The sequence below is a fragment of the Pangasianodon hypophthalmus genome, chromosome 17 (genome assembly GCF_027358585.1).
Source record: "Pangasianodon hypophthalmus isolate fPanHyp1 chromosome 17, fPanHyp1.pri, whole genome shotgun sequence".
Classification (NCBI taxonomy): Eukaryota; Metazoa; Chordata; class Actinopteri; order Siluriformes; family Pangasiidae; genus Pangasianodon; species Pangasianodon hypophthalmus.
Genome location: NC_069726.1, coordinates 14,915,151 through 14,942,102, shown reverse-complemented (window position 1 = coordinate 14,942,102; position 26,952 = coordinate 14,915,151). Strand labels below are relative to the sequence as shown.

At 37.6% G+C, this 26,952-nt stretch overlaps 3 protein-coding genes across 4 annotated transcripts; 2 read left to right on the top strand and 1 right to left on the bottom strand.

The window, feature by feature from the left end:
• The first annotated feature begins 1,199 nt into the window (after nucleotides 1-1,199).
• Nucleotides 1,200-11,181, top strand: proser1 (proline and serine rich 1). 2 transcript variants are annotated; one of them, XM_026941967.3, is made up of 12 exons: nucleotides 1,200-1,781; nucleotides 1,958-2,023; nucleotides 2,828-2,896; nucleotides 3,017-3,111; nucleotides 3,221-3,314; nucleotides 3,666-3,776; nucleotides 3,879-3,962; nucleotides 4,092-4,170; nucleotides 4,740-4,832; nucleotides 5,905-7,249; nucleotides 9,126-9,267; nucleotides 9,447-11,181. In XM_026941967.3, the coding sequence occupies exons 1-12, from the start codon at nucleotides 1,737-1,739 to the stop codon at nucleotides 9,591-9,593; spliced, it is 2,370 nt and encodes a 789-aa protein (XP_026797768.1). In that variant the 5' UTR covers nucleotides 1,200-1,736; the 3' UTR covers nucleotides 9,594-11,181. The 2 variants fall into 2 exon arrangements, with proteins under 2 accessions (XP_026797768.1, XP_026797769.1); XM_026941968.3 differs by lacking the exon at nucleotides 4,740-4,832.
• Nucleotides 11,182-12,846: 1,665 nt separating this feature from the next.
• stoml3b (stomatin (EPB72)-like 3b) lies at nucleotides 12,847-18,814 on the top strand. The gene is made up of 7 exons (XM_026941675.3): nucleotides 12,847-12,985; nucleotides 14,939-15,039; nucleotides 16,043-16,115; nucleotides 16,545-16,627; nucleotides 17,492-17,695; nucleotides 17,858-17,992; nucleotides 18,278-18,814. Exons 1-7 carry the CDS (start codon nucleotides 12,937-12,939, stop codon nucleotides 18,464-18,466), a joined length of 834 nt encoding a protein of 277 aa, XP_026797476.3. The 5' UTR covers nucleotides 12,847-12,936; the 3' UTR covers nucleotides 18,467-18,814.
• Nucleotides 18,815-19,122: 308 nt separating this feature from the next.
• On the bottom strand, nucleotides 19,123-26,798 carry LOC113543478 (solute carrier family 46 member 3). Its single transcript, XM_026941707.3, has 7 exons — nucleotides 25,893-26,798; nucleotides 25,429-25,640; nucleotides 24,016-24,702; nucleotides 23,102-23,348; nucleotides 21,970-22,053; nucleotides 19,759-19,915; nucleotides 19,123-19,418 (listed from the first exon to the last, which is right to left on the bottom strand). Exons 1-7 carry the CDS (start codon nucleotides 25,915-25,917, stop codon nucleotides 19,316-19,318), a joined length of 1,515 nt encoding a protein of 504 aa, XP_026797508.3. The 5' UTR covers nucleotides 25,918-26,798; the 3' UTR covers nucleotides 19,123-19,315.
• Between the last annotated feature and the right edge of the window lie 154 nt (nucleotides 26,799-26,952).

The following is a 26,952-nucleotide window of genomic DNA, read 5'->3' as shown; positions in this document are numbered from 1 at the left end:
ATGAACACAATGAAGATATATTCTCAGAAAACCTGCTTAAGAATAAATTGCAAGGGTAGTATCTATGAACAATTTTGAAATGGACTTCTTTAAATTTACTCGGAATAAAAAATCTGTGAGGAAAGGTCCATAAGTTTTTCAGATCAGAGTCTGGATAACAGGTCCTCCATTTAGATGGAGGAAAGAACATTTCTGATAAAGAAGTTATTGCATTTTTTATCTAATACATAAACTCCATTGAATGCAAGTGTAGGGAAATGGTTGTTTACACAGCCATAATATAAATGCACTTTAAACAAATACTTTTACTCATCTTATTAAACTCCCTTAGTGAGATTGTTACACCTTTTAAAGACACGAAATCAGGAAAGGAAAGAAGGTCCCCGTGAGCATTGAATAAATCAGAAGCAAAAAAAAAAAATAAATTTGATTCACTCATTCAATGAAAAAAAGTGATTTGTTACCAGACAATATATTTTCATTGTTCCAAATAATACACGTGTGCAGGGAGAAATTATGTTTAAAAGCAATCTTTCAGGATTCTGTTTATGAAAATTTGAGAGTTTGATAGGTAATTTACTACACTTAAAGTTACAGGACAATAAAAATTTAAGGCCACCACAACATTTGAAGATTAGGTTAGGGATCTAAAACCAGGGTAACTCATTATTAGATGAGATTAGATTCTTAATCCAGTTAATTTTGAAAGTTTGGTTTTAAAATCTAACACGTTAAGACCACCCTCCTTATAATTTCTCATCATAGATTCCCTTTGAACACATTCTGTCTTATTTTTCCAAATAAAGCAGAATAGCAGAGAGTTAATAGATTTGATAGTTTTTTGATCAGCATAAAGGGGAAAAAGCAGGATAAACTAGGCGTGATATGCCCTCAGCCTTAGTCAACAGGACTCTCCCATAAATTGTCAAGTCTCTCTGCAGCTAGCAACATAAAAAATTCTTTAATATTATCTAGCCTTGGCTGAAAATTTTGATGGAGACGGTCTGAATCTGATCTGCAGATATCAACCCCTAGATATTTTACATGACGTTTAATACCATCAACAGAATTTTTATTTGAATTATGTACATATAAAATTTCACTTTTGTTGGAATTTACTACTAATCGAAGCTTTGGAGAAAAGATTAAATTCTGTTTTGTATTTTTGAAAGTCAATTTTTTAAAAAAAAATGAGAAAGGGGTCCTAACACAGGAAGTGGTTACACACTTGGACCTCCTGCAGCGAGAGGCTAGACAGCTAGCATAGCTAACAACAGATGCGAAACAAACAAACGCGAAAAGTATGCTTCTGTGATTCAGCTGTTTTGTGCAGCAGCGCAGATGCATCCGGCGATATTCCTGTAATCATATGTGTAGAAGAGAAGTACAGTATATCATCACAGTTATGTTTTTGTGTGACCTGCAGTCATGTTATCAGGCTAGCTAGTCAACCAACAAATCAATAACTAGCTAGCTGACAAGCCAGCTAGCAAAATAAACGGTTGTTCTGCCAAAATGAACTTGCTGAGCTAATTAGGTTAATATTTTGGTTATGTATGTAATGTATTAATGAATTGCTGTTGTAGTAATCTATTGGTTTTGGTTTGATGACTTTTCTTTTCATTGATTGCTGCTAAAATGCAATAGCAGGACTATTTTACATTCACTGAATTTTAAATGAACGACCTCGAAGCTAACTTTAAATCGACCAGTTTGTGATTGAGAAGCTATTTAAGATGGATAAGAAATCTTTTGACATCGTTTTGGACGAAATAAGAAAGGTAAAAGCACATTTTTACGATTTACACCAACCCCTAAAATGTGATGCAGTATGCTAAATGCATGAAACCTGTTACGTTTTTTAGTTTGCACTATAAAAGAGAAAGGAGCTGTTTTTAACACAAGTTTTTTTTTCCCTTTTCTTTCTTTCTTTTTTTTTTTTCTTTCTTTTTTCAAGTGTGTTTTGACAGATCAGCGGATTAAAGCAATCGAGCAGGTGCATGGATATTTCTCCAGTGAACAGGTACAGCTATAGATCATCTCTGAACTGCAGCATTCATCAACTTCCTGTCCTGGAGGTTTTAGTGATTTCCCTGCTCAAAAAAACACAATTTGATATGTAAATCGAATTGTAAATCACCAGGATTAGTTGGTGTAAGATAGGTTCTGTCTCAAATGGTGCACCTGCTGTTTTGTGGTTTTGATTGGCACGTACTGGCTGTAGGATGCCCCATTTCTCATTTTTTGGTTGAGAAGAGAGTTCACTAACCCCCTCTGTATGATGTTAACATTTATGTTCTGTTTGGGTTGAAACGACACCTTTTTACCAGTACTTTTCCAAAAAAAAAAAAAAAAAAGATATTCTTTGCTTTATGTGCTGTAACATGTATAAAAACAGTAAAAAGTCAATAAGTAGGTGTTATTTTATCCCTGCAGTAGTAAGGTGAAATAAAAGTAAATGTCGACCACTAAGGTAATGTTACTAAATGCCCTATTCCTTCACTAATCTCTTCTACTCCCAACTGTACATACACACCTGTAATTGGGGGAAAAGGACATATTGGATATTTTTAAAATGACTGTATAATATCATGTAATATCACGAAATATCATGAAGACTTCAGAACTGTCCCAGATGCTTGTACTTGCTTCTTCAACATACAGAATTTGAAAAGGTTTAGGGTGCTATTTGGGCGTTAGAGTAGGGAAAACTCCAAACATCTGGAGTCCAGCCCTCCCGAACTGAAATTAGGAAATGCTACTGTAGTGCTTTGGCATATGATTTGCTGTGAAACTAGTGCTGATACCGTGACTGTTCCATCTTTAGGTGATCGACATTCTGAAATACTTCTCCTGGGCAGAGCCTCAGGTGAAGGCAGTGAAAGCATTTCAGCACGTAAGTTCAAGATATTTTGTTAAGATTTTAACACAGTGCAGGTGTGAGATGTCCTTGTACAATACAATGCAATGCAATGGGGTAATAACTGATTCCTGAAATCTGTTTTGTTATTTGCAGAAAATGGTGGCCATCCCAACAACCAAGGTTGCAAACATCTTGAACACTTTCACATTCTCAAAAGACAAGCTCATGGTGCTGGAGCTTATAGCTCTGTAAGTGATTTAACTACATAAAATACAACATGCTAATTGTTTGTTGAATGCATTGTTTATCATCAAATGCAAGTATCTGTTTTTAATAGCAGTACTCTTTCCGTGACAGGAATATATCTGATGCCCATAACTACTTACCAGTGGAGGAGCAGTTCCGCACTCACCTGGCAGAGAAGAAACGTGCACGACGTATCCTTGAACAGGTAAAACGTGCAGTCTGCTAAAACTTAATGCTGTAATTAAGTTTGTACCTGTCCCATTTTTTCCCCATTTTTTTGGATGGAATTTTAACTATATCAGCATTGCTGTGGCTACTATAGTCTTAGCCAAAATGTTTCTGCCAGGCCTAAAGGCAGAAATAATGGCACAGAGACTGATCCAAACATTTGACTAGCTGAGGAAATATGATATTCATTCTTACTTTGAACATTTAGGAAGATCATGGTTTTGCAGTTTTTCCTTTCAGCTTGTTCATATGTGATAATTAACTGTGCACTAAAATTGTGAACCAGCAATACACACTAAATGCATGTGTGGTGTGAAACTCTGTTCAGGTGTGTAAGGTGGGATGTAAAGCCCCGGTGGCAATGGTTTCCTCCTGTGGGATGATCCCTGGGAACCCTTATCCTAAAGGCAAGCCCAGCCAGATCACTGGAACCTTCCCTGTGAGTACTGCTCTCTAAAAGTTTAGATTTCTTGAGCCTTTGGAGTGTGGTGATTGCAAGAACAAAAATCATGTATATGCAACACTTTCTGCAAATATTCAGGGATTCCCTCCTAGAAAAGAAGGAGAGGAGGTGAGTACAGAAGGGAAAGGGATTGCGAACCGCATCATTGGACCCAGCAAACCGGTGAGTCTCTTCTATCAGCCACTTAGTTTCTTATTATTTATGCTATTTTGTTGTCACTGTGATATTTCATTTGATTTGCTGAAAGACATGAGAAACAATCTTAGCGTTTGTGGTTTTATTTTTTAACAGTCTCCATCGACCTACAATCCGCACAGGCCTATACCTTACCCGATTCCTCCCTGCAGGCCACATGCCACCATCGCACCAAGTAAGTTTTTCTTATATAGCCAAACAAAGGCCCTTGCACAGATAGACAGCAAGTGTAACTGCAGGAGAGAGATGTGACCCAGCATAGAGAGAAAGAGACGTTCTGTGTTGCTCCTGACTAAAAAATTGATAGGAGGCTCTACTCTAGCTACACAGATATACTGTCTGATCCATATTAGAGAGGAGCAGAGTGAGAACCAGTGAGTGTAAGAAAGAAGCAGGAGGTGGGTAAAATCTCACTATGACTTCTTTGATTAAGCAAATGTAAGTGAAATATATAGACGATTCTCTTTCTTGAGGGGAAAAATAGTACAACAGGGAGCACTCTTTCCAAAGAGAAAGTCCTACTATCCAGAGAGTGAGAGAGACCTAAAGAAATGCGACTGGATAGTCAACAGTTCTCCTCCTTCTAGAAAGACAGACATCTTAATAAACAGTGAAGATGAGGTGATTTAGTGAATGATAGTAGAGTTGTATAGTAGAGCTGATCTGTATGTGTTAAACTTGGTGGCAAGACGATATCTTGGAGTGTTGTACCCGGAATCCAGTAGGTTCTGTTCCCCTGCTCAGGTGCGTACAACAACGCAGGCCTGATGTCAGTGGGAGGGGTCATTACAGCAAATGTGCCCCCTCCACCCTACACTGCCACTCCAAAGTCAGCAGGTACGATAACTGCTGCTGCTACTGCAATCACTGCTGCTCACTGACATGCTAACTTGCCCTCTGCTAACTGCGCCTGTGCTAACTGCACCTACCCTTTTCTAGCACGCAGTCCTTGCCTCCTGCACTCAGCATGCTGCTTAATAGACCTGAATGATTTAATCAGAGTAATTTGAAAGAGTGCATTTTTTTTTATCACTATAGCTTTGATTCTAACGTAGTCTACATTAATAACGTTTAACGTGTTAAATGTGTTAACATGTGTTAACATGTGTACATCACGGCCACAACCCACCTAACACAAGAGATCTGAACTAATTTTGGCTTTGCAGTATTTTACATGGCTGCTAATTTGACCTCCAGTATCCACAGAAAACTATGGTGTGGTGTTGTTTTACAAATTTGTTTTCTCGATTTAAAAATGAAAACTAAGATAATCCTATTCCTTTCTCAGTATTTTCATAATTTGTCATAACACTTGTTGCATTAAACACTGAAATGTTTTAAATTGAATGTGGTCCTAGCACTTCATTACTGCTAAAACAGGTATTTGTAAGAACCCTTAGGGGTAAATACATGGGGATGTGTATTTTGGCTGAAGTTTTCATGGAAGGTTTTGATTGAATTAGTAATATAATTAAAATTCACTTGGATAATTTTTCATATTTAGTAAGTTCTTGGATTTAGTTGACATATAAATACTTGTTAAACCTGACTGAAGGAATTGTGTCATAAGGGGACACTGTAGCATCCAAAATGTCAATACAAACTTTGAACTTTGAACTTTGACTTGAGACACATACAGACTTTCTGGCTTGATTTTCTGTGGTTTTGCTAAGTAGGACAAGATTTCTTTGCTATTAACATTGGTTCCTTTTTCAGCCTGTAGGTTTTTGTAGCGCTTTAATACTTTAGGTGGTGGTTTTTAAAAAAGAGGTGATACTGTGGTCAACTAAAAAAGCATTTATTTTAAAGCTTTGCATGTAGCGCTTGTGCCAGTAGACCTCATCAAATAGATATTTAATTTCATAATTTCTCTGTCTTGCCATTAATAATTTCCTCATGTTTATTCCAGCTTATGCTCGACCTGCCAGTCTACAGAATCCTGCCTCCGGTGTCTCAGCCACCTCAACTGTCTCACCTACCAGTTCGGCTCCTCCTACCCCTGTCAGCTCCCAGCCTCAACCCACCACTCCAGTCACCCCCGTTTTCCCTGGTGTGGTCTCTTCTCAGAGTCCTGTTACCCCATCTCCTGGCCCTGCCCCAACTTCTTCAGTTATCAAAAGCCCTCCTTTGCCTGCTGGCTCTCCTCAGGTTACACCAAACCCCAGTGGTCATAGCACCCCTACTCCCACTGGCCTACCGCCTTCTGGCAGGAACACTCCCTCAGTTATCAGAGCCCACACCCCTTCTGGCACACCCGGTATACCACCCCCACCTTATGGGACATCCCGCTCGGGAACACCATCAGGCATTACCACTCCCAAAGCAGCAGTGGATCCTTCTCAGAGTATAGCACTTTCCTCCTCCAAGGTCTTTCTGTCTTCTGCTGAGCCTCATTCAACTCCTACTAATCCAAAATGCTCTAACAGTTCAGTCATTCGCAGTTACACACCAGCAGGAGCGCCACCTGGACGTTCCACTCCTTTACAGGTAATGGGTACCTTATCCTCAGGTGCCCCAGTGGCCCCGTGTACACCCAGTCCCAAACCATCCTCTGGCACATCTCAGCCTGGCACAGCTAACCCTGCCTTGTATAGTGACCAACCCTCAATCTCAGTGGTCCAGCATGGTGGAGGCAGTGGCAGTAACAGTCCAGTCCCCTCTGCCTTCAAAGGGCCATCATCCAGGTCAGGCACACCCTCACTCAGCTCACTAGTGATGCCCAACTCAGCTGCCCTGGCTCGTTCTCTGGGCCTGAGCCACAGTGCAGCCTCTCCTTTGGGCACTCTAGGCTCCCAGCCTGGAGGCAGTCCTGCCACCCCATTCCAAGGCATCTCTCCCTTTCCTACACTGTCCACAGCATCACCTCTTACTGGCGCTCAATCTTCCATGCACTCTTCAGTTTCTTCAGCTCCACCAGCTCCTTCCATTGCATACTGTGACCCCACTGGGGCTCCCTCTCCTTCTCCCTTTGGCCTTGGACTCACCACAACCCCCTCCATGATCCCGGGCTTGGCCCCAGGTCAGAGCCCTGCCTTCCCTGGGTTTGGGGCTTCAGGTCCTCCAGCAGCAGGCAGTCCTGTGCTTTCCTCCTTTATGGGGCTCCCAGGTGCCTCTTCCTCAGTGGCCACAGTGGCTCCTCTCCAAGCAGCTGCAGTGGCGGCAGCAGCAGGTGTCCCCTCCACCTCACCTGTGCTTCCTGGCTTCGCTTCCGCATTTAGCCCCAACTTCAACCCCACTTTGGTGAGCCAGCCAGGGTAAGTGTGTGCAAGTTTACAACACAGTTTATCAAAAGTTACAAATGATATCTGCGTGGTCTTTAGAGCAATCTATAGTTTTCTGTTACAGTTGAAGGTACAATAAGAGTCAAAATAAAAGGCACGTCAGGGTACGTCATGTAGCGTTGATTTTGCATATCAATTAGGTTAAAGGGTAACTTAAACTTTCTATGGTTCTGTTTGTCGGGAAGGAGCATTATTATCTCTTAGATTCCAAGTTTTATTGGAGTTCAAATTTGCCAGGGCAAAGAGCAAACATTTAGACTGTTGTCCAGTCTCATGCAGAGATATATACACCCCTCACTCTCGACACTGAATATGACATGGAGGGTTGATAGAGTGGGAAAATTAGTCATCACTGACATAAATCATGTCAGGACTTTTTCCATCCTCGGTGTGAAATTACAACATATAAAAATTAAGTTAAAAACAATCAGAAATATTTTAGGGAAATATTAAAAAGTTACAATAACCTGGTTGCATAAGTGTGTACACCCTTTCGTAATTGGGGATGTGGCTATGTTCAGAATGAACCAGTCACATTCAAAAGTAATTAGCATTTATCATCTGACTAACCCCAAATAAAGATAAGCTGTTTCTGTAAGATTTTCTTCACATTTTCTTGGTTTCGTCCAACTGCTGAAGCCATGGTCCACAAAGAGCTTACAAAGCATGTATGGTGTCTCACTTGTTGAAAGGTATCTATGCTGAGAGGGGTATAAAAGAATTTCCAAAACATTAGATGTACCACTGTACACCGTAAAGGCTATCATCGACAATTAGAGAAAATGTAGCACCATAGTGACATCACCAAGAATAGGATGGACCTCCAAAATTTATAAAAGGATATGACAAAAACTTACCAGGAAGGCTGCCAAGAGACTTATGGCAGCATTAGAGGAGCTGCAGGAATGTCTGGCAAGTACTGATTACTCTCTGCATGTGACAATATTCTCTCATATTCTTCACACGTTTGGGCTATGGGGTAGGATGGCTAGATGGAAGCCCTTTCTCACAAAAAACATCCAGACTAAATCACCCCAAACCATGTTGCAAAATGGTTATGGTCTGATGAGACCAATTCTAAAAGGTATAATAATTCCATAATTCTAAATGGAATTACATCACCAGAAGAACACCATACTCATGGTGCAGCATGGTGGTGGCAGCATCATGCTTTAGGGCTGCTTTTGTTAAGCCAGAACTGGGGCTTTTATCAAGGTGGAGGGAATAATGAATAGATACAAATACCAGTCGATTTTTGTGCAAAACATTCAGGCATCTGCTAGTAAGCTGAAGATAAAAAGGAATTTCACCTTTCAGCATGACAATGACCCAAAGCATACATCCAAATCAACAAAGAAATGGCTTAACTGAAAGAAGATCAGTGTTTTTGAATAGTCTAGCCAGAGCCCAGACCTGAATCCAGGGTGATCTGATGTGGGCTGTGCACAGGAGAAGCCCTCAGAATATGATCTAGAATGTTTTTGTAAGAAAGAGCGGGAAAATATTGCTAAGTGAAAATGTGCCATGCTGATAAACTGTTACCTACAAAGACTGAGTGGTGTAATAAAATCACCTTCCATAAAGTATTAATTTATGGGTGTGCTCCCTTATGCAACTAGGTTATGTAACTTTTTCCTATTATTGCTCTAAAAATAGTATGATTGTTTTATACTTAAGTTTTATATGTTGTAATTTCACAATGTGGTTGGAAAAAGTTCTGACATGATTGGGGGGGTGATTATTAAATTACCCTTTTACCTAATTTTACAGTTTACATAGAACTGGTTGGATTAAAAGTATGTACTTATCTTTGAGATTTGTAAGCATTGGTTTTGTTGTCTGTGTTTAGTGGTGGTATTCAGGCCCCAGGAGGGGCTGCCTTCCCTGGACTGCTGTCATTTCCTGCAGGAGTTCCTGGTTTTTCCTCCAGCGCTGCTCCTGCAGCTCTCTCAGGCCTCCACAACCCAGCTGTCCAGTCAGCTTTGCTGCAGGTACCAATGACCTATAGGACACAATTCATCAGTTTACAGCAAATCTAATGCATTTTACTGCAGATATTCCTGATAGTCACACACTGACTATGATGAAATATGGCATTTTATGAAACCTTTTTTCCGTTTTGGGTAATGGCACACTGGTCTTCTTCTAATGTGCATGTCTTGATGTTTAGGCTCATTCTGCATCAGCGTTGGAAAGCTTTCCTCCTCAACCTAATGGCTTCAGCAGCTACCCTGCAGGGACACCATTCCCCCCTCCAGCTGCAGGAGCACCCTTTACCCTTCAGCCCAGTCTACATCCACAGCTGGGCTGGCAATAATCAGTTATAGGATGCACTGTGATATTAAACATCCACAGTAATATCATGGACACTTCAAAATACCATCATTACCCTTGTGGCATCTCTTCTGGGGAACGTTGTCTTGCTTTATATGTTTGAAAGCGGCATTGCATGCAATAACAAATGTAACAATTCAACTTAAAATTATTATGCTAGTATTAAAAAATAAATTTTTGTGATTAACACTGTAACACCAGCTGAAAAGTGTTAAAAGAAAGGATAAAAGAAAGTTTGTGGTTACCCTGAAAGGAAGACTCCACCCTGAAACACATTAAAAACTTAATGTCCCCGAGTGCAATCCAGCTATAAGAAAGTTGTGCTGAGTTACGGAAGATACACGGCTCAGCTAGTAGGTGACCCACAAGACAAGCATAATAGCGTTGATAGCGGTATTAACACGAAAATTTAACCTTTGGGAGCTGATCTGTTTAAGCAGAGTGTAGAGGTAAGGACAGGACAGCTGGATAGACTTAAGGACTAAAACGATCTTTGGGTAGAGATGAAGCAAGGGCTGATTCCCACTGGCAGTGGCATTGCAGTTAGGAAACCGTTAGCCAAAGTGAAAATAGAGCATGTTGAAAGAATTTGAAACTAACAAATGTTAACTCAATTTCATTATAAATAAATCTTGGACATCATTGAAGATAACATGTTAATTATACAGATTAACATACGAGTCATTCAAGGTGGATTTTTCCTTTAACAGAAACACAATGTTTTAAACGGGGATTTAAAAAAAAAAGTATGATATGAAAACTAAATATTGTTACAAGCGCTGAGAAAAGAAAGCACTCAGAGTTAGAGTACCTCATTGGGCTGAGTGGGTGGAAGGGTGCATGAAATACCGAGTGTGACATTAAGAGCTTTCTCAGAATTAATGTGGTCTTTAGTGAGTCAGTGAGTGTGTAGGGGGCGTTGTTTTTTAAATTTTTAAAAAATTTTATTTAAAAAAACACAATGTTCAGAGCTACCAGACAGTGAGAGGGAGTAAATTGAAAATGTCTTTTTTGATCTGCAGCTCTCTTACATATGTGCTAAAATAAGCAATGATAATGATATAATTATTTGAACATAAATCAGAAATGATGGAGTGTACGGGATTAATACTACCGTATTGTGTGGTGTTAATTTTGTTTGTTTTTTTTAATTCTATTTAGAAGTAGGACTTTTCCTTAGTTTAACATAACGATGATGTTTTTGAACCACCGAACCATGTTCAAACTGTGAAGAGGACTATCTTGAGAGTTTCCTCACACTTTCCTAAAAATCTGCGCAAGTTAGAATTTCTTCTATTGGTAATATACTGTATGTGTAAATACCCTTGAGAAACGAAAGCAGCTGTTAAATGTGTGTGTCGGGTTTTGATTATTTTATTTTATTTTTAATTTTTTTTTTTTACTTACTTACTGGTGTCTGTATAGAAGGAATTGGGTAAATAATATTCCCTGGACTAGTCATGGATTCACACGTGTTTTTAGATGAAGTTGATGACTATCAAATACTGTACTAGACAGAACAGTAGGTGTAGGCTGCTTTATTTCATATGAAATAAATACATTTTTTTCTACATGCCTGCTTTTCAGTTAAAACTGTTTAGATTTTGTACAAATTTAGCGCTACACAATGCAACATGCACCAATAACCACTAAATATATTTAATTGGAATTTAATTAAACATCACTTTCAGGACATGAGGTGATTCGTGAACCAACTTGAATCAAACACTATTCAGGATCTCTTCAGTCACTGCTTGAGAATGCTGGATGTTTTTATTCTATTTACTGTATATTTGTGCCTTTTTATGGCATACATGGCATTATGTGTTCAGGTTGTCTACGTGTCTGTGTGTCCATCCGAGATTCTTGTAAGTGCAATAACACAAGAATTAGTGGTTGAATGATTATAGGATTTATATGGAATTATTACTGTAACCAACAGATGAACTGATAGGATTTTGGAATTGATCCAAACAGGATCAGGATCACAGCAAGATCAAATTTATGAGATATTTTTTTCTACAATAGCTTCTGTGCTGTTTGTCATACCAAGATATTACGTGCACGGGTGCAGCTCTGACCAAAATTTTATGAGGAATCAATAGTGATAATGTCGTAGTACGTCACATCCTGTATTGTAGGCATGTGATCATGAGTCACAGAGGCCTTTTCACCTATTACTGCATGATATTGCTCTGGTGTGCAAATTAAATTGAAATGAAGCTTGAATTGTAACGGTAAAAATTAATTCCAGTTCGAGAGTTTGTTTCCCCACATTTTGCTGTTCCACTACAACAAATTCCAAAGATCAAAGGAGTTAATACTCAGGCAAGGGACTGTAAAAATGGAAGGAAAAACAAATGGATCTCAACAAGTTTCAGAAACAATTTAGATACACAGAAGAGAACCAAGGACTAAGTATATGTGGAAGAATAAGCCACTCTGCTATATCAAGTGTGTGTGTGTGAGAGAGAGTGTGTGAGAAAATACACTATATGGCCAAACGTATGTTGACACCTGATCATGACACCCATAATGTGCTTGTTGATCATCCCATTCCAAAACTATAGACATTAATATGTAAGATTTTGGTGAGTTGCCCATTCAGCCACAAGAGCATAAATGAGCTCAACACTGATTATCAGATGAGGTGGCATTGTCATTCTGGAATAGGTTTGGGCCCCTTAGCTCCAGTGAAGGGAAATTGTAATGCTACAGCATACAAAGACATCCTATACAATTGTGTGCTTCCAACTTTGCCACAACAGTGTGGGGAAGGTCCACAGGCATCCACAACCTTTTGGCCATATAGTGCATGCAAACTGAGTGGTTTCTGTCTTTAACTAGTCTGTGCCTTATTTGAAAAGCTGGACTCAAAGATAAATAGATCTTATTGGATAAAGCAGGTAAAACTGATATTTTCTTAACATTCTAACCTTTTTTTTTTTTTTTATACGCATTAGTGACTGAACCAGTGGACAATACATATCCTGCTGATCACCAGATTTTGGGAAGCATGGAAAATCAGAGGGAGGGAGAAATACTAGATTTAATATCTGAGTAATGGATGGATAATTAACCCAAATAATTTCACAATTCTAATCAAAGGAGAGACTACATTCATATTTGTGGAGGTATTAGAGCCTTTCCGGTAAAAACACCTCGAGTCACGAGGCACTTTTTTCCATCTGATATTTCGTAATTTGCACTCCTGCCATAAAGCCACACCTCCACAGTCCGTAGTGTTTTAAAGCAATGACCGTTTCCCTCAGTCCTAGGTAGCACTACTCATACAAACCTCTACAGGGACACCTTGCTATACAGACATGGGCGATCAAAGAGACAGACAAAATGCAAGCACCCAAGACTTAATTGGTAAGTCAATATCAAATTTTCTATTTTACTTATCACTCTTTCTCTTTTTCTGTTTACATTTATGCATTAAAATGCACTGTATGCATGATAATATGCTTGTTTAGTCTAAACTTTTATCACGGCATGTTTATTTGGCTTCTGAAACACCTGCGATAGCAAAGTTTATGTGTTTTTATCTAAGGATACATATCACATATCTGTATATATAGTTCAGGAATATCATTATTGTGGTTGTGATAAGTATGATTAGAGACAGTACCATTGCACTTGACAGTACCATTGCACAAATCAACATTTGAACTAGCTCAGAGATCATGAGAAGCAGTTATAGAGTAAGAGAAAACCTACTTTAATGCTTCTTTAGGACTACGTTTAAATAATTGTTTTCTGTATCTGTCTGCGTACAAAACACAAAACAGTGCAACTAATTTGAGTTTTTATTACTCATGATTATATATAGTACTGTATGTAATTACGTATTTGTCCTTGTCTTACATTTTTTGCACTTAAAAGACAAAAGCATTTGTTTTCTAATTTTATACTGAAACATAGATAAGGGGCTAAATGTATCACTTCCCTCCACTCAGCCTTGATAAGACAATGTACAAAGTTGATGGAACTAAAATCTAACTACAGGAAACTACAAACATAACTATGAAACAAATAAATGTGAGTGTTGTTGACTATTAGGTTGGAAACTCTGCCTACAAAGCACACACTGTACGGGAAAGGGTTAGACATCTAAAAAACACATCAGCGATCAGACCAACCCAATTTATGATTTTACTGTATACTTAGCAAACAGTGTTCTTTCTAGGCCATCAGCAATTCTTCAACTTTACACCCACACATGCAGATACACATGCCGCATGAACCCTCTGAGGCTTCCCTGGTAACATGTTTAATAAAAAAAATAACAGAATGAAAGGAAATAGCACTCTTGGAAACATATGGGTGTAAGTGATATTTAGGGCAAAAGACTATTAATGTACAGTACATAAATAAAATATCTTAATAAGATCTTTTAGAGCTAAAACTATACATGAATATTCAGCTCCAGTCTTTAATTATACATGAATGAATTTAAAGATTAAAACTATCAGGCCAAAGAGTGACTATAGTTTATTTGGCTCTCCTGTAAAGTCTTAAAAAAATATTATGCTATATGAATATTAAATCTTTGACATTACACAAAAAGTTTTTTCCTGAAACTGAGAAAGGAACAGAAAGGGCTGCTTTATAAAACACATCCTCTTTAGCAGAGCCTGCACGCACAGAGCTCTGTCTGTATCATAACATGATAAACACAACAACCATAAATCATGTTTATGACAGGAACTTCTCACACCATGTGACTTGCTCCATAACCAGAGCATGCGTTTGAGCCTCGTGACTCAACCAGGGCTCAAAATATTCACTGATAGGAAGTTGTGAAGAGAAAAATGTAATAAATAAATACAATAATAAAGTATAATGTAGTGACCTACTGTAAAATTATAGGTAAAGGTATACAAAGGAGGAGCATATATAAATATTAATTGACAACCCATTTAATAAAATGATTTTTAAAATATTGTTCTAAAAATCAGTAAATTATGTTTCATCATTAATATTTTAAAGCAAAAGTATTCAATCCACAGACACTGTACAGATCAATTGGCTAATTGGCTTACAGCATTGAATTCGGGGCTGTGAGAATCAAGAGAAAATGTTTAGAAAATGTACTGGTTATTCCACGATGAGACTGAATACCACTGATCCATAGGAAGTGAGTTTAAAAATTAAAATGCAAAATGTGGCTCCCTACATTTCTTTTCTATTTTTATAGATTATAGAGAAGCTTTAATTGACTATTCTGTAGAGATGAAAATAGTATGAATGCAACTGACACGGAATTAATCCTTCTGTCTGTCTGTCTGTCTGTCTGTCTCACACACATTCTCTTGTTTACAGATGATAACCAGGGCCTTGGTGTATGTGGATGGATCCTTGTTATTCTGTCTACTATTTTGGCAGTGCTGTCTTTCCCCATTTCGATTTTTATTAGCCTCAAGGTACACAAACACACATTTTAATGGAACATGCAAAAATTATATGTTTAATTTATCTGACAAAATATCAAAAAGACTTACAGATACACAGAGCTGTTTTATTCTGGCTATTCACTCTAGATGCATGGCAATAAGCATAAAATAGACAAAAAAGTAGAATCTGGAATGCAAATGCAGTCAGCTTCAGAATTACTGGCACCCTTTGAGTGGACAGACAAAAAGGATTTTGTAAAAGAAACATGAAATTAAAAATCTCCCATAATGCCTTTTTTTAATATTAGTTTTCTTCTAAAAGTATGTGTCAAAATTATTGACTAAAGAATAATAATGAAAGAATATATACATGCAGCCTTGAAAATGTTTTTAATTGCTCTCAGTATGCAACAACAGAAGCTCTGTTGTTGCCTTTTAACACATTTACATAGGTAAAATCTCTTTGGCATCCCTTACCCTGAGGAGATTTCAACAGAAAAAAAGACAAATGGTTGTTAGGCTGCACAAGTCATGTAATGGGTATAAAAATATATAGACATTAAAAAATACCATTAAGTACAATCAAGGCCATAATAAAAGTTTAAGCAGTCTGAAACAGTTGGAAATAACCAGGAAACAGAGGCATGAGCAGACTACACAGCTGTATGGAGCATCATGAAGTTGTAAGCATTCAAAATCATTATTAAATGCCTCATGCATAACAACAAGCTGTTTGGAATTTGGAAGAAATAAGCTTTTCCTGAGAGGATCTCACAAAATGCATCACCTGAACTTTACCAAACATCATTAGAACTGAAATTACTACACTATGAATCTCAAAGATGTATCCGTACATACACAATTGTGTGACCTATAAAATATTGAATGCTTTTTACTTATCAACGAACATACTGAATCTTTTATTTATTAGTTTTCATTTCATTTCATGGAATGTTAACCTATTGGAATATGTGAGCATATCATTTCCAAGCATAATAAAAAAAGACAATCATATTCTATTATGCTTTTATAGATTGTTAAAGAATATGAACGAGCTGTGGTATTCAGACTTGGCCGCATCACAGCTAGAAAGCCAAAGGGACCAGGTAAGCCAGTTTACTACTTCCAGTATTATAACTTTTACTACTTCTTTTCCAGGATTGCATGCCTTTCAGTGTTTAACAAGCATATATAGTTGAAGCTGTTATCGAATGTTTGGATGGTGAGCTCTCCAAAGCTTAGTTCCAGTGCCACAACATTTATAGATGGGTGACCACATAAAGTGTCACATAAATCTCTCTAACATGTAACTTCAAAATCTCCCATATGTGTTGAACTGGGTTGAGATCTCATGACTGTGAAGACTATAACATTTGATGTACATTATTTTCATACTCATCAATCAATTGTGGATGGTCGCCCGTGTGTATATTAGCAGCCTAAAAATTACTATTAAAATAAATGTGTGATTAAAAAAAAATTAATAAATAATGAACTTTTTTTAATGAACCTGTTTTTTTCCTTGCCACTTCTAGGTATATTCTTCATCCTTCCCTGCACTGACAGCTTTGTAAAGGTGGACATGAGAACAATATCATTCGACATTCCTCCTCAAGAGGTAGGTTAGACTGAGGATCCAATCATGAGCATAGGACAAAAGCACATTCAAGTGTACAATACATACTGTACAATCATTTAACATGATAAGTGATTTAACACTAGACTTTACACTAGAGGGTGCAAGCAGACAGAGCCATGCCTCTAAGTACAGAAGTTATATACTTCATGACACCACTTCTACATTGACTTTATAAAGATAAAAGCATCAAAGGCACTGGCAGGACATTATAACACATACAACAAGATCATCGAGATATCATTCAGGCAACTTCAGTCTACTGTAATAAATTGATCAATTATGTACAAGAACAATATAAAGCGAGAATATTTTTTGTTAAACCCCTAGATGCAGAGCAAAAAGTCCACAGGGTCGAATGGGACCTGATCCAGCTTCTCCTATCTGGGTCAGAGTCAAGGCCAAAAAAAGGGGGTGGAGAGAACTTGTTAATTTCAGTCTAGATAAGTGGGTTTATTGTGTCGTTTCGTGTTGTAAAGGGTTGCGTGGGTGTGGGTTAGAGGTTATTTTTAGTATTAGGATTATCAGAGGAGTACTAAATATTAAATATTAAATAGCATTTTTAATATACGGGGCAATCATTTTTGAGCAATGTTTGCATCTTTAGACTTATACACAAACTGGTTAATACAGTATATACTTAAAATGTTTTTTTTTATTTTGCTGTCATGCCATAAAATGCAACGTAATATTTATTTGAGAAAGTCCCACTAGTAATCCTGACTTTAAGGACTCAGTGCACCCATTTCACCCCTTACAAACATGCCTATGCATACAATACAGGTATATTAAATACATTTTGTGTTTTCATGTTACTGTCCTCCCTCATAACCCTCTTGTTCATAGATTCTGACAAAGGACTCGGTGACAATAAGTGTGGACGGAGTGGTGTATTTCCGGGTGAATAATCCCATTGCCTCCGTGGCAAATGTCAACAATGCTGATTACGCCACACGCCTGCTTGCCCAGACTACCCTGAGGAACATTCTGGGCACCAAGAACCTAGGTGAGGTTCTGTCAGACCGTGAGGCTATCTCTCACAGCATGCAGGTGAGAAAAAAGACAAAGGTGGGGACATAAATACATTTGACAACAGACTCCTAATAGAAATCTCTTTATTGATCCATTTAGCATGGAATAATTTACTAATTTCTTATGTCTTCATTCACATTTTTCTTACCATGCCTAATGCAACCCACACTTTTCCTGCAGATGATTTTGGATGACGCCACAGACTCTTGGGGCATAAAGGTGGAGCGTGTGGAGATAAAGGACGTGAAGCTGCCTCAACAGCTTCAGAGGGCCATGGCAGCAGAGGCTGAGGCAAGCCGCGAGGCTAGAGCTAAGGTAAGAGTCTTCAACCTGCAAGAATAAAGCTGATGTGTTCTAGTTATTCTGGCATGCATTCATTTTGGTCCTGTAATATTCTGATGGGATATTTACCCTTAAAACAAACCACCAAAGTAAATGAAATGGAGGCAGCAGTTTATATTTCACTACAAATATGAAGTACAATAGAGTCTGGAGTAATCCTCATCAATCAATCATTAAGCTTATTGCTTTCTTATCTTCATCAATCAATCATTAAGCTTATTTTTTTGAAATATTAAACTGTGTCTTTTATTTGTACAGGTGATCGCAGCAGAGGGAGAGATGAACGCTTCACGTGCTCTGAAAGAGGCATCTCTGGTGATCGCTGAATCTCCCTCTGCCCTACAGCTACGCTACCTGCAGACCCTCAACACCATCGCTGCTGAGAAGAACTCCACCATCATCTTCCCACTGCCCATGGACATGATTAGTCACTTCATGAAAAAGTAAAATCCGATACTGACAGACTCCAGATGGTCACTCACAAATATGAATGTTTATATTTTACGCATTCATTAAGAGGACTATGTATTACCTTGAACTTCAATGACAAAAGATTTCACGGCTTAATGTTTGCAGGGCTATGTATTATTGCTGATACTGTGTGATGTTCTGTGAAAACGGATCCCCAAAGAGACATTAAAGAAACCCAATAAACAGTTTAATTATTTTAATATTTGCTACATTTACAGCTTATGTATTTACAGTCCCCTCCTAAAATATTGGAATGGCAAGGCCAATTCTTTTGTTTTTGCTATACACTGAAGATACTTAGATGTAAATATCATTAAAAGAAGGCTGAATTTTGAATAAACAAAACAAAAGAATTGGCCTTGCAATTCTAATACTTTCGGAGGGGCCTGTATGCCACATATTTTACAATATTACTGGATATACTGGTTATCTGTAGGTAATAGATTTACTGTATATTACATTGGATTATGATAATATGTGATATATTAATGACCTTACAATGATTAGTACATTATTTTTAAAATAATAATTATATATATTTTAATATATATAAAAATATGTCTTATATTATCTTTTTTATATATAAAATCCTATGTAATTGAAAAGCTTGATACATTAATAAAATAGAGCAATGGTCCAATAATTAATTAATTTTTCAGTGACACTGTCCATCAATATTACATCACAGTGAAATGAATGACTGAAAGATTTTCACAGTTTCAGATCTAAAACATGCTAAAACATACACCATTTAACATGATTAATGCTGTGCTTATGTTACTAAGTGCACTACACTGTGAGTAACAATTTGTCTCAGTAGTTATGCTAGTGAGGTATCTCAGAGCCTGTGCTGTCCTCACTGTCATCTTCAGAGGTCAGAATTTTGGACTCCTCCTCCTTCATGTCCAGTCGCAGCCAGAGCATAACACTGAAAAACATAATTAGAGGAAAATTTGGTATATAGAATGCTGATGGCTTTCATATGATATTTAACATGGAAAAGAATAAAAGTTTTTAATCAGTGTATTATTAGCATTAGCAGGAGTGCACTAATCAACCTGCATCAACCTGCAATATTGTTAGCTGCAGTTACAGAAAAATGATCAACACCTTCTGCACAATCAGATTTGAGAATCTTTGAGACTTCAACGACACAGTTGCATAAGCAAAAACACTGCAAGTTAAATAACATTGTTTTTGTATAGAAGGCATGAAGTAATATTGCATTCTTAATAAAAGAGAAATGCATCTCTAATTTGTTAACTCACCCAATCAGTAACACTGGTATTAAGCTAAGACCAGCAGCTAGAAGGAATGTGAACCCAGAGAACCAGGAGATGGTAGCAGCATAGATGCTACTGAACACTGGGAATGCCACCCCCATACTCAACATTTCCATAAAGGCCATACATGCAAACACAGCACCTATAGATGTGGTGGAGAGAGGAAGAAAGACACTTAAATGACCATCTGGAGAAGCAGCAGATTTCTGTCCTCCACTGAACAGTGCTGAAATGAGAGGAGAAGGAATGGAGCTGATAGGGTCTATCCTGTGCACCAGACCTCTCAGTGTTGAGATCAGTCCATATTACACTTCAGTGATGTACATTACAGTACTGATTATCTTATGTTTCCTTGTTTCTTGGAATTCTATTGGTTATCAATGTGATTGGTGTTTTTCTTATTTTGCTGCATTACAACCTGGACTTAAAATAGATTTTTATTTGGATTTTACAAAATGGACCCAACATAATAGTCCAAATTGTTTAAGTGGAGTGAAGAAAATACATTGTTTAAAAAAAAAAACTGAAAAGTTGGGAGTGCATATGTATTCACCCCCTTTGCAATGAAACCCCTAAATAAGCTCTGGTTCAACCAGTTAACTTCAGAAGTCACATTATTGGTTGATTAAGGTCCACCTTTGTGCAATCAAAGTGTCACATGATCTGTCATATGATGAGATGATAAATGATAAATACACCTGTTCTGAAAGGCCCCTGAATCTGCAACACCACTAAGCAAGCATCATGAAGACCAAGGAGCTCTCCAAACAGGTCAGAGAAAAGTTGTGTAGAAGTATAGTTCAGGGTTGGGTTCAGGGTTAATATTCCAAACATCCCAAGGAGCACCATTAAATCCATTATAACAAAATGGAAAGAATATGGCATCACTACAGACCTGACAAGAGAAGGCCATGCATATCAGAGATTTCAACAAAGACACCAAAGATAACACTGAAACAGCTGCAAAGATCCACAGCGGAGATGGGAATATATGTCCATAGGTCCACTTTAAGCTGTACACTCCACGGAGCAGGGCTTTAGTGGCCCCACTCTGTGAGTGGCCAAAAAAAAAGCCATTGTTTAAAGAAAAAAATAAGAAAACATGTTTGGATGTTCCGCCAAACATCATATGGCGGACTCCCCAAACACCAGAGAAGAAGGTTATCTGGTCAGATGAGACTAAAATTGAACTTTCTGGCTATCATGAGAAACGCTATGTGTGGCACAAACCCAACACTTCCCATCACCCTGAGAATACTATTCCCACAGTGAAGCATGGTGGTGGCAGCATCATGCTGTGGGGATGCTTTTCATCAGCAGGGACTGGAAAACTGCTCAGGATTGAAGGGAAGATGGCACTAAATACAGGGCAATTCTTGAGGAAAACCTGTTTCAGTCTGCCAGAGATTTGAGACTGGGATGGAGGTTTACCTTCCAACAGGATAATGACCCTAACATACTGCTAAAGCTTGGGTTGGGGTACTTATGCACACTCAAGATTTTTGTTTTTTGTCTTAATTATTGTTTCTGTCACAATAAAATATATTTTGCACCTTCAAAATGGTTGACATGTTGTGTAAATCAAATGGTACAAACCCCCCAAAAATCAATTTTAATTCCAGGTTGCAACGCAACAAAACAGAACAAACACCAAGGAGGTGAATACTTTCACAAGGCACTGTATTTATTGACCATTCTCAAAATTACTATTTTTTTCCTAGCCTTTGAAGAAGGTACACATAGGTCTTATATAAGATTTTTCCCAATTTTGTGTAATTTTGATTTCACAAAAACATAATGTAATATAATAAAATAACCATGAAATAACAGCATAATCTCTTCTAAATAAAAAAAAAATCAAAACCGAGTGAACAGTGAAACACACTTGAAAAAATGGTGTGAGAAAATATTTTTGTAATATAAATATTGTACATTGTATTGTATAAAATATTGTAAAGATTTATTGTATTACCGTATAGGCTACAAGTGTGCACGGTGGAGCCAATGCCAAATCCTGCAACACTGGGTGCAAGGCAGGAGAATTCACCCCAAATGGGACACCATTCCATCGCAGGGCACCATGCACACACTCAGTGCAATTTAGCATAGCCAATCTGCCTATGCTTTTGGACAATGGGAGGAAATTTGAGAACCTGAAAGAAACCCAGGAACTCGGACAACATGCAAAACTCTTACCTTGTTCAGAGCTCAGCACCAGTTTGGACATCATGGAGCGCATCACAGGAGCAGGCATGATGGACAGGAGTAGAGGAAGTCGCACTGCAAGGCCACAACACATTACTGCATTACTGCTGCACACTTCCTGCATTACTCATGCATTTTTGCTGTTTTCTTTACTGTCCACCTGTTTGTTTAATTAATAGGTTATGTATTTGTGTCTACCCATCACGGCCCTAATGGCTCCCTTATGATGACGTTTTTAGATATGCCATTTAAAAAAAAATAATGTCATGAATAATGTCATAAAAACATAATGAATGAATAGGGCAGTATGAAGCAATGACATGAGTTTACCTGCGCTAAATCCAATGCAACAGCAAAACAAAAATTAAATAGGTATGTGGTCTGAACAGGGCTACCCAGTTAACAGCTGATGGTTCCAAATCCATTCAGAGTATGCAAGCCCACTGAGATTTTATTTTATATTGAAGTAAAATCACTGAAATATATATATATATATATATATATATATATATATATATATATATATATATATATATCTATAGCCTAATTAATCATTGTTGGCTTTGCAAAATACACAATCATTTCTGTAATACATAATATTTATGGATCCACATTCCCTTTTGATTGGTGAAATATCTTAAACAGTGGCCTATCTCTTGTAATTACTATGTAAATGGGCCGTCTGGAGGTCCTACATCTGTACCTGGAACATTAGCTAGCATACAAAAAATAAAACCTAAAACCAATCTTTGGTGAACTTTGAGAGACTAAGAAAATATTTTGGTGAACTAGAGAGACTAAGAGAATATTTTGGGGACAGCACTCACTTTGTTAACCAGGATATTATGGAATGGTTCTTAAACACATAACTGAAGGGGAACTAAATGCTAATAGTAAGAAAACCTTCTGAGTTTGCTGGAAATAACCTGAAATGACAGTTGCTTTATGCTTATTAGTTTCAGAAAAAAAACAGTAGTATCTCTTCTGGTGCAGTAAGCCCATTTTTACAACAGCAGAAAAAATAAGCTTGGTGTGTGCAGAGCATCCAACAAGATTCAAACTTGTTTTTCTTTTCATAATGTCCATCCATCTCCTCTCTCTCTCACTAGTTTGTTTTACTCACCCAGAAACATAAGCAGTGTGGTCTTGGCAAAGGTGGCCATGAAGAAGCCAGTGGCCACACTCAGTAGTCCAAGCAGAGTGATGTGAGCATCAGGCAGCCATCGTGATAGCAGGGACACACCAGCAAAACTGCTCAGGTAGATCAGAGTGTTAAGAGCAGATCCATAGCCAATGAGCACCTCACTCCAACACAGCGGAGGATTCAGCTCATACAGGAGAAAGATGGACATGGCACCTAATTTGGAAACCTGAGGAATAATACTAAAATAGTATTACTAATAGTAATAGCAATACTAATGGTAACAACTATTTACAGCAACGTCTATACATTTAAAATGTGTGGGAAGAAAACACCACAGACAAGAAGAAAAAAAAGTATAACCTGAAACACAAAAGGAATTGGAAAGGAAAATAAAAGTAAAAACAATATAGAAACAATAAATAACAATACTTAAGTAATACTACAATAATTATTAATAATGGCAACAGTAAATTAATCCTATCCTGGATTTTACAATCTTTACAATATTTTATACAATATATATATACAAGTCAATACAACACTGTATTAAAACACAATGAGGCAGTAATTGAAGATCATAAAACTGTTTGAATATGAGATTTATGCAGATGCTCAGCAGTTAGGAGCTTAATCAACAATAAAAATGATTTTAAAAGGTTGTTTCAATATTCTCTATACTACATTTACTCATTTAACCACACATTCATTCCAATGCCATATACAGTATATTTGATTGGAATTGTTTTAATTCATTTCTACATTATTTTAACTATTTTGCTGTATAAAAGTCATAGTATGAAACACTATGTGAATAATATTAGGATTTTAATCAATTGTGTATGTATCATGAAATCCAAACCAAGATTTAGATTACTTGGCTATGTTTTTATCACCTTGTAGAAAACAAAGGCACTCAGGATGAGCAGCAGCACTGCATTTCGTCTCCTTGTAGAAGCTGCAAAAAGCAAGTAGACACCATGAAAGCGCCTGGTCATAACCTGAGACGTAGCTAGTTGAGGAGACTCAGCAACTGCCCTGTGGCTGGAAGAGCTCTGGTTAGGGGTCAGATTTTGTACTGAAAGACCCTGAGGCTCCTTCAGGATCCCCAGCACATACATCAGGTTGAGCAGATGAAGTATGGATGCTGAGAGGAATGGCCAGCTGAAGCCAGTGGCTTGAATATAGAACCCAGTGCAAAGGGAGCCGAAACCAGACAGCACACCTAAGACCATGTCTAGACGAGCCATTCGAACAGTCTTCTCTCTTTTACTATTCTCAGCCAGGTCTTGTCCACAGCAGTCAGCCACGTAGGAGAAACAGCCTCCAATCAAAGTGCTTGTACCCCCAAAAAACCCAGCAAAGAAAGCAGCACCCAGAAGGTAGCTGAGGCTGAGTGAGTACTTGCTCACTATGAAGCAAGTGAGTGTGAAGAGAAGACTGCCCACCAAAGGGGGCACCATGGCCACCTTGCGGCCATGGGAGTCACTGTATGACACCAGAAACAGCGAGGAGACCAGGCTGGGAAAGAGGAAGCATAGCTCAGTCTGGATGAGGAAGTGAGACGTCTCCCTCTGCACAGCCTGCCACACAACCAAGTGCAATGAATTAGCTGAGACTGCAAAGAGATCAAATGACCAATAATTAAAACACCTAATGGGCCTGTGTACAATCACTCTGTAGAACAAGTTCTAAATGTGAGCTTATATAGGTACAAAGAAGTTATAGATATTCAGAGAATAACTGGATTTAAGTGCTTGGCATGGGTTAAAGACAACAATGCTAAAAATGGGAAAAACATGTAATATGAATTAATCCACATGGTTTCACTCTTGCAAATACATAACAATATGCACTCTTAGTTAACAGAGGATTAGGGCTGGGTTATTGTTCTTACTATTTTTTTTAAAAGATGAAATCCAACCACATTGTCCTAGTTTGTTTGGATTTAAATGATTTGAAAGATTAGATTAAATGAAAAAAACTCAACTTTCTTGTTTTGAAATTTCCAAATTGTGTTGTTATATTTACAACTCCCTATTTATTTATCTGTAAGCAGTTCTTGGACATGAAATTTTGCTTAAGTTTGCTTTCCATTTAACCTTCATTTAAAAAAAATTCTTTATATACATATATATTTGAGTGTATAAAATTATAATGTTTCATTTACTGTTGTTTTACTGTATAACAGTGCAAACCCTATTCATCTTTTACCTATTATATAAAAAAGTTTCCAAAGTGACAAAATGAACTTTGTAACTATGATCTTACAGGACAGGGAAAGCCTAAGGGCTGTGTGTGAATCCTACCTGATGAATACTCAGATTGGTGTAGTTGTTGGAGCAGTGAGACTGGTTTACACTGACAGGAAAAGGAGAACCACTCAGCTGTTCCCACAGCCTCCTGTAGACATACTGCTGTAGTAGTGGGTAGGTCATAAACATGGCAAAGGCATGCAGACCCACCACGGGCTCGATCACAGTCACACACCCCATCTCACCTCCTGTTCTGCAGTCAGGAACTGTGGAGCGACAAATAGCAGAATTTAAATTAATATTTTGATACAGTGCTGTCTGTGGAATCTCCAATTCATATTCAACTACCTACAAACATTTGCTAAACTCTAAGAAGCTTAATTCAGAAAATGCATCTAAATCTTCTCACTTCATATAGGAATATAGGAAATTAGATTGATCCAGTTAAATAAACTGCATCTGACAATAATACATACCATGAGAACACTATGAAAACATATCAGTGATGTGATTCTTACCTGATGAAACTAGAATGCGATGCATTTCCACCCATTTCCACTCTTCTACTTCTTTACCATACACTTTACCTCCTTAATTAATTCATAACCTTTATGTGTTACATTCTTATTTCTTATTCCTGTGTAATAGATGACTGTCTCTTTAAACAGGTGAGCTCCTAAAGCAAGCAGAAGCAAACACTGCTCTGCACTGCACTGCTCTGACGCTCTGCTGACGTTTGTTTGTAGAGGAGTTAATCCCCAAAGAAATACTCCTCTGTGTGTGTGTGTGTGTGTGTGTTTTTGTGTGATCACTAGAGGGTGAGGGGTGAAATGAGATATGCCGACTTACAAAATGGCACAGCATAAAGCGTGAGTAAAAGTTGGCTACCTACATTGAGAATTAATTCATAAAACTTGCATAAATCTTTTATAAAGTAATGCTGAAAGATGATTTACGGAAGGCTTATGTTAAAACTCGTGAGGAGATTTTTCATGTAATTTTCATGTGGTGTTTCTCATTTCTTTAATTGTACGTTCTCGGTTCCATTATTTGTTTTCTTTCCCCACATCTTATCTCCTTCCCCTAAGGACGAGAGAAACAGATGCAAGAATCCACCATGGGAAATGTCTTTTTCAAATGAGATGCTCTTAATTACTGAAATGTTAAATCACTGTCACTTATTGATACACTTTAGCCAAGCTATACTGCCTGTTCTTGTCCATAATGTAGAGCTAAATAAAATTAATCACTTACTAAATAACATTCTAATAACTTATATTTTTCCTTCATAAAGGCACATTTATTGAGAAACATCTGTCAACCTTCTGAGCTTTTAAAGAAGAATTAAAAGTATTTTAGATGTTGTCATTTTAGTGTCAGATAGATCAATACTGTAAAATATTGTATTGGCCATAATTATAATACCACATGTAATTCTTATTTTTCCCTTAATTTTAATTTTCTGGAGCTCCTGTCACTGAATTGCCATGCTTTGTATATGTTGTCCTCAGTGTTAAGAGGATAAATGAAAGAAAAAAAGATCACACACACATAAACACACTCTAACTCTATTTTTAC

Coding starts and splice junctions, on each gene's coding strand:
- LOC113543478 (XM_026941707.3), bottom strand. CDS start 25,917: ATGCATCGCATTCTAGTTTCATCAG. Junction 24,703..25,428: donor CCAATCTGAGTATTCATCAG/GTAGGATTCACA, acceptor GTTGTGTGGCAG/GCTGTGCAGAGGGAGACGTC. Junction 22,054..23,101: donor CACACTGCTTATGTTTCTGG/GTGAGTAAAACA, acceptor GTGGCCTTGCAG/TGCGACTTCCTCTACTCCTG.
- proser1 (XM_026941967.3), top strand. CDS start 1,737: ATGGATAAGAAATCTTTTGACATCGTTTTGGACGAAATAAGAAAG. Junction 2,897..3,016: donor CAGTGAAAGCATTTCAGCAC/GTAAGTTCAAGA, acceptor TGTTATTTGCAG/AAAATGGTGGCCATCCCAAC. Junction 4,833..5,904: donor TGCCACTCCAAAGTCAGCAG/GTACGATAACTG, acceptor TGTTTATTCCAG/CTTATGCTCGACCTGCCAGT.
- stoml3b (XM_026941675.3), top strand. CDS start 12,937: ATGGGCGATCAAAGAGACAGACAAAATGCAAGCACCCAAGACTTAATT. Junction 17,696..17,857: donor CTATCTCTCACAGCATGCAG/GTGAGAAAAAAG, acceptor CTTTTCCTGCAG/ATGATTTTGGATGACGCCAC. Junction 17,993..18,277: donor GCCGCGAGGCTAGAGCTAAG/GTAAGAGTCTTC, acceptor TTATTTGTACAG/GTGATCGCAGCAGAGGGAGA.